Source organism: Micrasema longulum, unplaced genomic scaffold (genome assembly GCF_059751315.1).
Source record: "Micrasema longulum isolate JH-2025_06_02 unplaced genomic scaffold, ASM5975131v1 h1tg001391l, whole genome shotgun sequence".
Taxonomy (NCBI): domain Eukaryota; kingdom Metazoa; phylum Arthropoda; class Insecta; order Trichoptera; family Brachycentridae; genus Micrasema; species Micrasema longulum.
The window spans coordinates 244,945-259,631 of record NW_028278577.1 but is presented as its reverse complement, the minus strand read 5'-3'; the positions used below and the strand labels follow the sequence as shown (position 1 = coordinate 259,631).

The window sequence follows — 14,687 nt, the reverse complement described above, 5'->3', positions numbered from 1 at the left end:
ATACCGGAGCCGTGTAAACACATGATTATATAACCATACGTTGTGTCCCGGTCCCGTGTGTGCATTTTTATAATTATATTATATTATTGACTTATATTAGTACTTTTTCGCTGCTGATAAACAACGTGAAAACACGGGACCGGGGCACATGGTTATTATAATCACGTGTTTACACGGCTCCGGGATACAAATCACGATAAAAGGAGTGAGGCTTTGTAGATGTGCGAACATTGCAATGCAAAATGTAGCTCTCCATAAAGGCCAATGTTGGCAAAACTGTCATACAAAAATGACTTATTTAATTTCATATAAATTATTTATTGACAATTCTTGATGGAATTCCATTGTAATGATGTAATAACTTACATTTCCATGTAAGTTATTAATTAAAAAAATACTTGGTACACTTCCACTTATTTATTTTGACAAGAACATTTAGCTTCACATAGATTAAATAACGACTTATCAAACTATGCATCACATTTAAATGAATTTAAACATACTTTTGATAAAACAAAAAACATAAACATTTTACATGTAGGACACAAAGGTCAAAAGTTAGATAGATTAGAAATTTTTGAAATAAATAGGATAAAAAATAATAGCGATAGAATTTTAATAAATCAGCAGATAGAATTTAAAAACTCACCCTTATTAGCCCCCTTAGTTAGACCCTGTATATTGTAATAAAACAATAAATATATTTCATATAATATAATATTTTCTTAAAGTACACCGCCGCCAACACATGTTTCAATAATTTGTTTCACTCTGTTCCATTGCAATATTGCGTATTGTATCTTTTTCAACTTATTTTTAAATGTACCTACACTTAAGATAATATTTAGTTTTATATAAATTACCCTTACACTGTATATTATTCACCAGTCTGAAGATGCCCATTAGAGGGTGAAAGCGCTAATTGGTCAAAATAAATAAGTGGAAGTGTACCAAGTATTTTTTAAATTAATAACTTATATGGAAATAAAAGTTATTACATCATTACTTATTTAATTGTTTCAAATAATTATTATAAGAAGTTTGAATTGATTGAACTTAGTATTTTCATAATAATGACACTTTTAAAAAACCCTTCTCAAAGCATGAAATTTCACAAAAATGTGCCGGGCACAGGGTAAATTCTATGTGTATTCGGCCGGTACTCTAAGTGTTAATGGTGGAATTAAAAAAAAACCTTTTGCAATCATATATTGACCCAGTATCACTGGTCCATGGTCTAATAGTATCCGAAATTCAAATCACAAAAAAATATGTCAAGTATTACATTTATGACGAATATGTCGACTGAATTGAAGGACTTTACTTAGTAAAATGATTCATCTTTAATATCAAAGGTTGTAAGTTAATCTTTCAACCGTTTTTTTCTTACCTTGAATGAGTAAAACCGGGCGATTTTCATCATTTTGGGAAACCCCGTTATGCTCAACCTCCGATTTGGCCTCAGTTTAATGTTTCTCACTCCCACGTCCTATATCACCTAGCGTATCATTGTATTAAAGACCACAAGGCAATATTATTTTTATGTGATTCTTCAATTCTCAAGATACAAGGCAAATACGTTTAATCAAAATATAAAAAAATTATCTAAGATTAAAACAAGGTACCTACAAAGATAAATCCTATCAAAATAAGACTAGAAACATAATACGTATATTATATTTATTAAATACTAGCGGACCCGATGAACGTTGTCCTGCCCGAACGTTGGCTTGCCTAGTATTAACCAGCTTGGAAAAAGACTTTTCGTGGATAAGTAAGTACCTAGGTACTAATATTTGATGGTAAGGAATAAGTTGAGAAAAATTGTCATTTATACAATACAAAATAAGTGGTTAAAGACAAAATTGTTTTACATTTATTTTATTAAAATTAACCGAATTTCAATAATTAAATAAACAAAAACAACTTTGTTTTTAACCACTTATTTTTATTTTTTTCTACCGACCGGAGTCAAAGCTACGCAAGCTTCTTTATCAAGGTATATATAACTAGCACTATCCTGGATTCAAACTAAAGATATGAACTCTTTTTTTCCATGAGATATTTTGTTGCCCTTTAATAATAAGGAATATTTTTATGTTTTATTATTTATTTATTTATTTATTATATATATACGGCCTAAGCCAATTACAACAGTTACAATAATATGTGTTTCATTGCAATGTAATTTTCATTTATTTTTTAATACTCTGTTTTACCTCTTATGTCTATTTAAAAAAAAAACAAAAAAAAAAAATGAATTTAATCATATTTAATTTTTATAAATATTATGCTGCATCTGGAGATAAAAAAAAAAATAAGTGGTTAAAAACAAAGTTGTTCTTATTTATTTTATTATTTTCGACAAGGAGGTTGTCTGTCTCCGGTACTTTTAAATATAATACATACGGATGACCTTACCGTGCTCTTGAATTCAACCAAAGTCGGATGTCATTTTAACGGCGTCTGCGCTAACAATATTAGTTATGCATATGATCTGGTATTATTGACTCCATCTATTAATAGTATGAGATTGTTGCTCAATATTTGCGAAAAATAGGCAATTGACCACAATATGATATACAATGCCAAAAAACCTGCCGTACTTATATTTAAACACAAGACGTCATTTTCTTAATTCGTGCACCCATTACCACCTGTATTGCTGGACAACAACAGTTGAACGGTAACTGCAAAAGTCAAGTATCTAGGGCACATACTGACTGATGATTGTAAAGATGATCAGGACATAGAGGTGCAGAGAAGAGCCATCAATGTCAGGGCCTCTATGCTAGCAAGACGCTTCTTTCAGTGCAGTGACGAAGTGAAGAAAATCATCTTTACTTCGTATTTGACGTCCATGTATACAGCGGAACTATGGAACAATTATACGCAAGCAGCATGGAATAAATTGAGGGTCACGTATAATAATGCATACAGGCAATGAGGAACTTCAGCCCTACGGGAAATTGGATACAAAAATGTTTTCTTGCGTGCGGTAAAAATTAGAGCATTAAATTGCACGGTAAAATTTCTTCAAAATGTACAAAAAAATAAATAAAAACGCACTACTTTGAATGACGTCTCTGGTTCATATGAACCATCCAATGATATGAGACCTCTGAAAGATATCCGGTAGGGTCACCGTAAATGAACCAATCGGAAGAACTGTCAAAGAACAACCTCTGACGTCGCACGCGGAGTTATTTCAGAAATACAAAACTTTAAAAAATCATAGCGCTGATAATACGATGTATAAAAAAAAAAAAAATTTGACTTGTCCGTTAGCAGTGAAAAAAAAAATTTTTGAGAAGGGAATATGGAAGTCTAGGCATTTACAGGGCCTACGACCTGGAACTGGCTGGTTTAAGTGACCACTTTACACACTATGTAACATTCAGCATTCTGCCCATGTTTGAACATCCAGCGTTGCCTAGTAGGTGATTTGGTTCAGCCGGATGAATCTCACCCACGTGATATAGGTTTCAGCTCTTTTACTTCACAAAAGTCAACAGATGGAAGAGTTGAGGAAATGTGGATGTTGAAACATGGGTAGAATGGTGAATGTTACACAGTGTGTAAAGTGGCCACTTAAACCAGCCAATGACAGGTCGTAAGCCCTGTAAATGCCTAGACTTCCATATTCCCTTCTCAAAAATGTTTTCCCTCTCTGTTGAAATAAATTTAAAAATGTAATTGGCTGTTTTATGACTTCCATGTTTCCTTATCCAAAATGTTCTCCATCTCTGTTGTAACGTGTTAAAATAAATAAAACTGAAGAAGTCTATTCACCTACCTAATAAAAAACATAAAATATTACTATTTTCTAACTTAATTGTAAGACAGACTGGCGAAATGCTTTCCAACTCATTAGTATGGACAGGAAACTTCAGTCCGCTTAACTTGCGACTTGCGAGTAATATAATAATATTATGCACCGAGAGAAAATACAAGTGTCACCTACTTTCAATTAGCTAATACAAATTATTGCGTAATTAATTGTTCTGTATATTATGCCATGATTCATGACTAACACGAAGAGCTAAGGGCAAGTAAGGTACACTTTTTTCATGGAGGGGGAGAAATTATATATACAGATTTATTTAAATGTCAATTTGAAATTTGAAGCACTAACTTTGTGGTTATTCATTATATTTTTTTTTATTCCAGTAAAATGGCTACATAGTGCAGAGCCAATTCTACTATATAAACATGAATATAAATATAAAACAAAATTTTATATTTGCAGCCCTTATGGTGGTCTTAGCACACCCCGCCATCGCTCAAACAACGGCGAATAGACAGTGGCTTGGAGAAGCGCGTTATTAGAGCTTTTCAGGCGTTCCCATAGGCTCCAGGGTCTTTGGTGAAGTAGAGCAGTGAAGGTGTCCAGCTGTAAACATTTCGGAGGCACTGCAGTACCTAGGCAGTCCAAATAATGAGGAAATTCAGTCTTTTTGTCCGTTGTCGGGTCGTAAGCCCTGTAAATGCCTAGACTTCCATATTCCCTTCTCAAAAATGTTTTCCCTCTATGTTGAAATAAATTTAAATAAACTAAACTCACTCTTAACATATTGCAACAGAGATAAAGAACATTTAAGAGAAGGTAATATATAAGTCTAGTCATCTACAGGGCTTATGACCCGTCAATGGCTGGTTTAAGTAGCCACTTTACACACTGTGTAACATTCACCATTCTGCCTATATTTGAACATCTATATTCCTTCAATTATTTCATCTGTTGATGTTTGTGAAGTTAAAGAGCTGAAACCTTTATTTATGCGGGTGAGATTCATTTAATTGAATTATTTCACCTACATACTAGGCAACGCCTGAAAATGTTATTTTTTCAATTTCTATACTTCTTCATGGACCAAGTAATTTATCAACAATATTTTGAGTTTGTCCAAATTTTTGTAGACAACGACTGGATTCAACTCCCTGGGGAGCTGTTTATATTAACATATTACAACAGACAGCCATTGACATGTCATAAGCCCTGTAGATGCCTAGACTTCTATATTACCTTCTCTTAAATGTTCCTTATCTATGTTGTAATATGTTAATATAAACAGCTCTCTAGGGAGTTGAATCCAGTCCTTGTCTACAAAAATTTGGACAAACTCAAAATATTGTCGATAAACTCACTCTGTTAACTTACCATTGTAATCGGGGCCCTGGGCCCGTACTCTTATGGGAAGTTCAAATTTATCTACAATTTTATCTACAAAGTGGCATTAAGTTTTCCGTATGAAAAATTTGATATGTTTTCTTTCCCTAAACGTGTTCAGTTATAGGTTACGACGAAGCTACTTTGAATTTCTAAAGAAATATACACATTTTTGTACATAAATGTCGATGTCACTCTATACTGTAATGGTATGTCCCCACAGTGTCATAGATATTATTTTTATCCATTGTTAAAACGAATCGCAATTTATCAAGCCGAACAAATTACCTAATTACTAACGCGAAAATAGACAATGTTTGACCTTTTTATGAAACTCGCGACACTTCGACATACCGTAATGGACATCAGTAATTGTTCTCCGATGTTTATAACCGCCAGCAAGTCATGCATAAATAATTAATTGTTTATTAAAAGTGGGAAAGAAGGCATTCTTATTTATCTTTACTTAGTGATAACCTTGGTTAGAAAACAGCGATCGTTTTCAAGTAAGCGAGTGTTATTTTTAACTATATTTTGAGCTTGTCCAAATGTCTGTTGACAAGGATTGGATTCCACCGTAGTTATGAAGATCAATATATTATTACATATGTGGAGAACATTTTAGCGAAGAAAATATTTATTTATTTATTTATTCATTAAAAATTACAAAATTAAATATTTATGAACTTATTAAGGCTTTTTAGGCTATGCCCGTGTCAAGCCACAATAAATAACTATAAAAATACATAGTAAAGTTAATTAGATCAAATTATAATGACATAGAATAACAATCTAGAAAAAAATGTAAATGTAATAAATAATCAAATTCCAAAGAATACAATGCAAAAAAGACAATCAGAAATAATTTTTAAAATATAAATTATACAAATTAAGAATCATACACAATCAAATATACTAAATAGTGGTATCATTAAAATCAACAAAATAATAGTAAAATATAGTAGTATTAAAAAAAAACAAAATAAGAGTATCATTTAAATCAACAGAAAAAGAATATATATAAAAGCATAATTGAAATGATAATTGAGATATGTTTTCTAGAAACTCACTAAATACTATAGTAAGAAATATAAGAATATGGATCAGGCTTTGTAGTCGCTCGGTAGATAAAAACAGACGATCGTTAAGCCTATCGTCTTGGCAAGTGTCAAAAGTCTTTAAAAAATCAAGTTCAAGCGAGCTTATTTTCCTTGAATTGGGATTTATTTGAGTTTGAAATAGGCATTTTCTATCACTGAAGCCTATTTAAAATATAAATGAGAACTATTTTAAATGTTAATGAGGACCGCGGTCTAATTGTTTGCAGTCATTCATTGGCTTGTTTCGATCATATGGTGTCGATATGACAAGTAGGTAGAACATACCGAGGTAAGATACAGATAGTACAGAAGTTAAGTTTAGCGTCTCGATGTATACAGATGAAGATATCGTTCATAATCGAGGCACAGGTCTATAAAGAGCCTGGTTACTGTCTGGAAGGCGATGTTTACATTTTGCTAAATCTCCCCCTCTAAGCCCAGATTCGTAAAGTATCGAGCTATTAGGTAGGGGGCGAGCTCTTTAATATCATCAGGGTTAACCAGTGGTCCCCCGAGGATGAGGCTCCTTTTATAATGTAAAGCATCACATTCACATAGAATGTGTATAGGTGTTTCAATACAATTAACAATACTAAAGTTTAAAAATTGAAAAATTGTTTTCAGGCGTTGCCTAGTATGTTAAATAATTCAGTCAGATGAATCTCTTCGCAACAATTAAGGTTTTAGCTCTTTAACTTCACTAAAATAAACAAATCGAAGAAATTTGGATGTTCAAACATAGGCAAAATGGTGAATGTTACACAGGTGTGTAAAGTGGCCACTTAAACCAGCCAACGACAAGTCAAAAGCCCTGTAAATGCCTAGACTTCCATATTCCCTTATTTAAGGTATTCTCTATCCCTGTTGTAATTTGTTAATACTAAAGCCAACTAAAAAAATTCCACTATAAATCTAATAATACATAATACATAAAAAATGAGTTTGCGCAATTGTATGTGTGTATGTGAATGTGTGTATGTGTGCATGAATGAGGGAGGGTGTGTATGCGCGTGTGTAAATGAATGAGGGAGGCGGTGCGTGTGTGTGGGTGCTCAAATGATAAAAATCAGGTGTCACAGACAGGTGGCCCGCAGGACGGGGATATATAATTTAATTTAAAACATAAATTTCCTAACTAATTATCCTGTAAAGGGCTACATGTGCAAACTTGAAATATAAATTTGAAAATTAAATGGCCAAAAGTGCAAATTTGTTCTAGAAGTTTTAAAAATATATAGTTTTATGACGCTCGTCACTTTATATATTGTGTAGTGTATAAAAATTCGATTTCCCGAATAAAAACTCAATTAACAGTAGTTTTTTAAATATTCAAACGCTGTTTACTCAAAATCAATAAATGTGTGCGTACAATCCTATTCTTTCCAACGTGCGCAATATTTTATGCAGTCCTAGTATACAAACAAAGATTTTTTAATGCCTAACAAGTTGAATGTTTTACAAAATCGTATTTAGGTATATACTACATACTTATAAAAAACCTAAATTAATAATTATTTGAAGATAGCCTCAAATAATTAGAAAGTCATTTTAGTAGATAATTACACTATAGGTACCCATATATTATCAGGTTCATTAATCCATTATCTACACATTTATGTGCAATCAGTTGATAAAGGGGTGTATATAGCATATATAAAGTAGATGCCTAATAGTAATATTATTTATAGCGCTTAATTAAATGTGCTCTTTAATAATTCATGTTGCCAATAGAACAACAACTGATTCATAATTTCATTTTTTATTCATTTAGCTTTATAAGCGAAATAAGGAAGAAAATATTTAACATTAAAATATTATTCACATAATACAACAGAGATGTAAAACATTTCAGAGAAGACGATATGATTGTGCGGCCTCGTGGTGTGATGGTCAGCGCGTTTGCCTACCATGCAAGAGGTCTCGGGTTCGATTCCTGACATGGTTAATACGAAATATTTATTCATAGTCCCTGGATCATCTTACCTTCATGTAACAAAAATGATCAAGATACACTGGGATCGGTTTACAAATTCAGTGCCTTATGCACCATTGGGTGCGGAAAGGAAATGATGATGATAATGTTATTGACAACATTGGCCTGGTTCTTGTCCTTACGATTAAATAATTAAATCTGTTTTTCTAAATTTTAGTAGCAACAATGGTGCCCTTTAATTTACGTAAAATGTTACAAATAATGAATTTATTTTGTGAAAACAATAGCCAAATATTTTTTAAAAATGTATTGATTATTTATTATGTAGTTTACTATATGTAACTTAGTGTCGTTATGAACATTCTTTTTATGTCTTAAATCAATGAACTCTTTACATACCATTGGTATAGATTGCCATAAGACTGTAAATCATACGATTTTGCCATTTCAAAACGAATGTTTTTTTTAATCGCGCAATAATAAAAACATAAATTAGATAAAAACAGTATTTTCAAAGGTTTAAAAAATATACTTAAAAGTTTTATGTATGTATAATTAAAACGCAGTTCCACCAAGAAATGTTAGTAGAAAAACTCAGTATATTAATAAAAATTCACTGCTTTGAACGACGTCACTAGTTCTTTTGAATCAACCAATGATAGATTTCCGGTTTACGGGAAGCCAATCCATCAATCAGCAGAACTCTCCGACGAGAACTTTAAAAATCGTAGCGTAAATAATACGATCCATAAAAAAGTTTTAGCTTAGCTCGATAGTGTTTTAATAAATAATAAAATAAATAAAAAAACTTAATTTCCTCATTATTTGTTAATTCAACTATAAACATCCTAAAAATCAGCTCAACTTTCGAAACAAGTGATACTAAAAATGAAGAGGCATAATAAACATAAAATAAAGAATTGCAGGGTATACTTTTATGGGTTCGTCATCATTCGTCTATCGATCGTATAAAATAAGGAAAATACCAATATTATTAGGATTAGGAAATAACCCAAATACGATACGATATCGCCATTTGCTTATACAATTTTCTTAATTCAACTAATCGCATTTCCTATAGATTACACAAGATTCGAAACAAGCCAAAAAAGATCGTTATTTTTACGTGCACAATATTGCAAGACAAATTTATGGAGTTGTTGAGGAATTTAATTATGTTCAATATATTTTTAACTTTTTATTTTTTTTATACGCGTGCTTAAATTTTTATATTGATCTGCCAAATGCTGTTTCAACTTTCACTAACCATAACAATCTTAATGTTTTATCGACATTCATGCAAATAACTCATTTTTATTATAATGGTCATGTATAATAATCAAAAGTTTAATAAGTTTGTAGTTTTTATTTTTTCTTCAATATAGGTATAATTTATACGCTTATTGAAAGTCAATATATATAAATAAATAAACAAAACAACACAAAGAGATAGTCAGTTTTTAATAAATAAAAATATTCAAAAATAATCAAATAAACGAATACAAATAAAATAATACTATTAGTTCCATATACTGGTATCTTTCATGGACTCATTAAGTCCATAATAGGCCTTTTTTTGAAGAACGCTTTTTATGAAAATGTTGAATTTATTGTCCATAATAATTAGGACATTGTCGGGTATTCTATTGTAGAAGCGTACGCAGTGCGCAGTGCCCCACAAACGATGTGCTTACCTTACTTGGCTTTAATTTCGGGATTACTAATTTGTCTTAACTTGTAGTATTGTGATTATGATTGTCGCTATTTTTTTGAAAGAGAGATATATTTTTACGTACATACATGATATTATCATAATACTGACTATAAACAGTCATAATATTTATTTCTTTAAAAATATTTCTTAAAGAATCGCGAAAATTTAAGTTAAGGGTTTTTTAACCCCGTTTAAAATAACCAGTGCAAATAGAAAGATTTGTTAAAAACAAAAATGTAAAAATCATAGTTTCTTTACAAGGTATTATTTTTACAAAAGGGTAAAAACAATGAGTACATAATTTCTTCACAAGAAATCATTTGTATGGAAAAGTAAAAAATATTGATACTCATATTATTATTTGAGTAATATTAGCATTTTAAGATACATTTTAGTAGCTTATTCGTTAAAAAATGCAATGTTTTATAGAACAAAAGCGTTCCATTTTTTTTTGGTTTTCGGTTCAACAACAAACGTGTATCTGGCGCTTTCAGATTGCGTTTGCATTTCTCGATCTGAGTACCCACGGCCCGTTGTATTTTTGTAAACTGTAGCTAACTTCGTGGTTAATAATCAAAGAATGTTTTTTGTCGGTATGGGCGACTCTATTATACTCTCATTAGGTGTATATAACATTACATTTTACAGATTCATAACGTTTTTTGGCAAATATACCCTATTTAGCCGAACTGATTTTAAAAGCGTAATTTTCATAGAATGTTTATGTTGTAAATTTTATTATCATATAACTATTTTTTCCATTATTAAATAATGTACATGCTTCCACTGTCCATTATGTTGTATCTCAACTCGACACTGGACTCTTGGTCTCATAGTTTGAGATAAGTTATTATTATTTTTTTGTAATATATATCTTTACCTCAGAGGCAGACGGATCCAAATCCAAACGTAAAATGCTCGACAAGAGCCTAAAGAATCTACTTTCTCTAAATGATTTCTAATAATTCAGAACATTTATTTGCATGTTCAGTATCTAAATACATTGGTTCTTTCATTATGAGACTTACATTTCTTCAAAATCAATGGAAATGATCATAAACTGGATACGAAAATCGAAATGTCATTTCATCAAATTCTGGATTTGCATCCGTCTGCCTATGAGGTACAGATATGTATTTGTATAAATAAATAAAAAATACAAAAAAATACTTAATATGCAGAGAGAAATAACAAAATATTAGTACAGTTGTAAACGCTACGTCTTTATGTTTATATTTAATTTCTGCGTACGTATATTATTTATTTTATAAAACGCACAATAAAGGAACAAAAACAAACATAAAATATACGTTTCTGGAGCAGTCGCTTCAATATTAGATTGGGCGAATGAGACAATCCATTTTGCTTAGACCCTCCTAGACTTAACGACATTTAAATAGCTTGTTACAAACAAACAGTTTTAGTTACATTGTAGAACTGTTATAAACCATTAGCCAGGTATTGTTAGGAATTCACATAAAATGTACCAGCACAAACAAGTATATTTCGCTTCAGTATGCCCGTGACTAGAATGTTTAATAGCGGCGTTCTTCCTCTACTGATCCCATAACTGAACATCATCCTTCAACACATTGTGACAATGGCCTCTTGAATAAATTTGCAATGAACAGTTTCGTAATATTTGAACAATGACACCAGCTGGGAGCTGGAATGACCTCCATGATCCTCCGATTCTGCTTCCGGCTTTGACCGAAATAAATAGTTCGTTATTGATATTTCGCTAAACGCACTTGGCTCACAAATATGTATCGTTCAAATGATAATTATAATTATATTTCTTAGTATCTGCGACCAACGATGAAAACGGAAATAATTTATATTTTAAGCATTAAATTTGAGGTCTAACACTTTTCAATAGATTTATGTCAAATTTATATGTAACCACTTACCGACTTTTCTTTGCCTACCGATCTCGTCAGGACACTAATGTGAGAATCCCTTTATACACCGTCACAATTAATTGCACAAAAATGTGTCCTATCACCACGTTGATTTTATATTTTTGAGCAATTACTATGGTGAAAGTGTATAGTGAGTGAGTGGTTTTTGAGTAGGTAGGAAACCTTAAGGCAATATGCCCGCCCTTCAGGGGCGAATTTTTAAAAATAAGCGATTATGCACAGCTTACCATTATATTTGACTTTCGATAGTAATGTTTTATAGTAAACATGTTTAACGAAAATAAATTAAATAATTGTTTTTTATTATAAATCATCACCACCGTTTATATATCCTACAAAAACATCTATGAAATGCGCCCAGCCCGTTCTCAGTGAACGACGAAATTAGCCGGTTACCTCAGCTTATTCCTCCATACAAAAAAGTACACTATATTTTTATCACACACTACATCCTTAACCGAAGTCAGCCTTTTTAGTAATAAAACAAGCTTGCAGATTACAAAAATATTTGAAGATTCTCTATTTGGAAACTAGTATTTCAAACATTATTTCCGAAGGACTATTCTTCTTTGATAGGATACCGTTGACATATTATGTATCACTTAAGACATGTGGCGTTCGCAGTGACCGTTTTTGGCATTATTCATTTTAAAAGGAATCGGCCGGTACTCAGTTTTGACAGTTACTGCTGAATGTCATTATGGTATTTGTTGATAAACTTTTGTACAAGTATTGTATTATGCATGCGCCAACCACTACACATTGATATAAATCCCGAAAAGGAAATTGATGACTTATCTTTGTCTAGATTTCCTTTCCAGAATTTTTACGTAACAGTAAATCGAGTCGAAAACAATCGTCGACGGTTCTAGTTCTAATTCACACACAACTGTATTCTTCATCCGCATTAACACAAAATACTATCCAAAATATTATTCTTCTTCTTCCTTGCTATGACCTATGTGGTCTGTTCTCCAGAGGGTCGTTCCTCTAGTGAGGTGAATTCCCAGCTGTCTTGTCCCATCTTTTGGGAGGTATTCTATGAGGACAAGTCCCGTAAGGCTGATAATATAAGGGAGTCTGGTAGCAGTGGCGAACAGTGACTTTTTTATAGGTAAGCTACAATTTTTTTCATGGTTTGTACCTGCATGTACATACATACATATAAGTAATAAAGTATATATAGGTACACGGCTTATTTTTCTATGATTTTGTGTAAAAACAACTTCATCTCTTTAGCTCCAGTTTCACCTGCTGACAACAGAAGACGGAATACCTAGTTATTTATAATTACAACAAAACAATTTGATTAGATTTAGATTTATTCCGAAATACATCGTTTTAAATTAACAAATTACATTACATAACATAACATTACAATAACATTCATTAAGCATATTCGCAATAATATTGCAACAAAAATGTCGCGTGACCATCGCGCGTCGTGACCGCCGACAGCTTCGTTTCCTTCTTAACCAAAAATGAATAGTGCCAAAAAATTTACAACCCCGAATGCAGCGCCACTAGCCAAGACTAGCTAGCCGGACGAAAAAACGGGCGTCATATGTCAACAGAATACTATCAAACTAAAATGGTCTTTAGGAAATAATGTTCGAAATACTACTCTGCAAAAAGAGAAGCTTCAAATAATATCTGTAATGTGCGAGTGAACTCAGCAAGGAAAATATACCTACTGGGTTTTTGGAGGTTATCACTTTGAGCTCCGGCCGAATACACATAGAATTTTCCCTGTGCTAGCCCATTTTTGTGAATATTCATGCTTTGTGAAGGGTTTCTTAAAGTGTCATAATTATGAAAATACTTGGTTTAATCAATTGAAACTTCTCGTTTTTATTTTAAACAATTTAATACGTCATTTTTGTATTATGGTTTGCCAAAATTGGCCTTTATGGAGAGCCACATTGCGCATTGCAATGATCGCACATATACATACAGCGTCTCACTCCTTTTTTTGTGCTTTTAATCCCGGAGCCGTGTAAACACGTAATTATAATAACCAAGCGTTGTGTCCCGGTCCCGTGTTTTCACGTGGTTTACCAGCAGCAAAAAAGTACTAATAAAAGTCACTAGATATCAATAAAATGCACTTTTATAGACAGCTGGTAAACCACGTGAAAACACGGGACCGGGACAGAACGCATGGTCATATAATCACGTGTTTACGCGGCTCCGGGTACAAAGTGTTAAAATATAGTATACATTTTGTATTGAGAAATAAGCTGAACAATCGGCCAGTTTCTATTACGCATTGAGAACGGGCTATGCACTGAGTGCGCTTTTAGATGCTTATATTTATTTTTTGAGGAAGATATAAACGGTAACGTTATAATATATATAAAACTACTTTAAAACATTATTATTTATAGTTCAATATGTATTATGGTAAGCTGCGCATAATCGATTAAATGGATGATTCGCCTCAGTCTGGTTGTGTCCATCTTTAGGCATGACCGTACCAGTCTCTCCTTTGCATATGTAAAATAATAGACAAGAATACTATTGCATTGAATAAGGATTGAAGCTTATCTCTTATCAGTTGGAATTTCATGATTGTTTTCTCCCCAGGTATGTCGACTGAAGTGGCAACTCCTGTGGCGGTGGCGGTGGGCGAGGGGGAGCCGCGCATGCCCGAGGACGTGAGGGCCGCGGCGCTGGAAGAGCTGCGGGAGGACGACTCCGTGCGGGAGCAGGCCCTGACGCAGCTCAGGGAATGGATAGCCAAGCACCCCGCCATCAAAAAGTGCAGAACAGGTGCTTACTCATTATCATACGTAAAGATTTAGTCCAAAAGTTGGTTAGCTGGCAAAGAAAAATATGAAAAATTAAA

At 32.5% G+C, this 14,687-nt stretch overlaps 1 protein-coding gene across 1 annotated transcript in view; it reads left to right on the top strand.

The window, feature by feature from the left end:
- LOC148275556 (clavesin-1) overlaps positions 1 to 14,687 on the top strand; it is a 57,980-nt gene that overhangs the window by 13,514 nt on the left and 29,779 nt on the right. The window contains exon 2 of the mRNA XM_088235549.1: positions 14,426 to 14,611. Coding sequence (XP_088091675.1) covers positions 14,428 to 14,611 — 184 coding nt within the window. The 5' untranslated portion in view covers positions 14,426 to 14,427. The remainder of the gene's footprint in view (positions 1 to 14,425; positions 14,612 to 14,687) is intronic.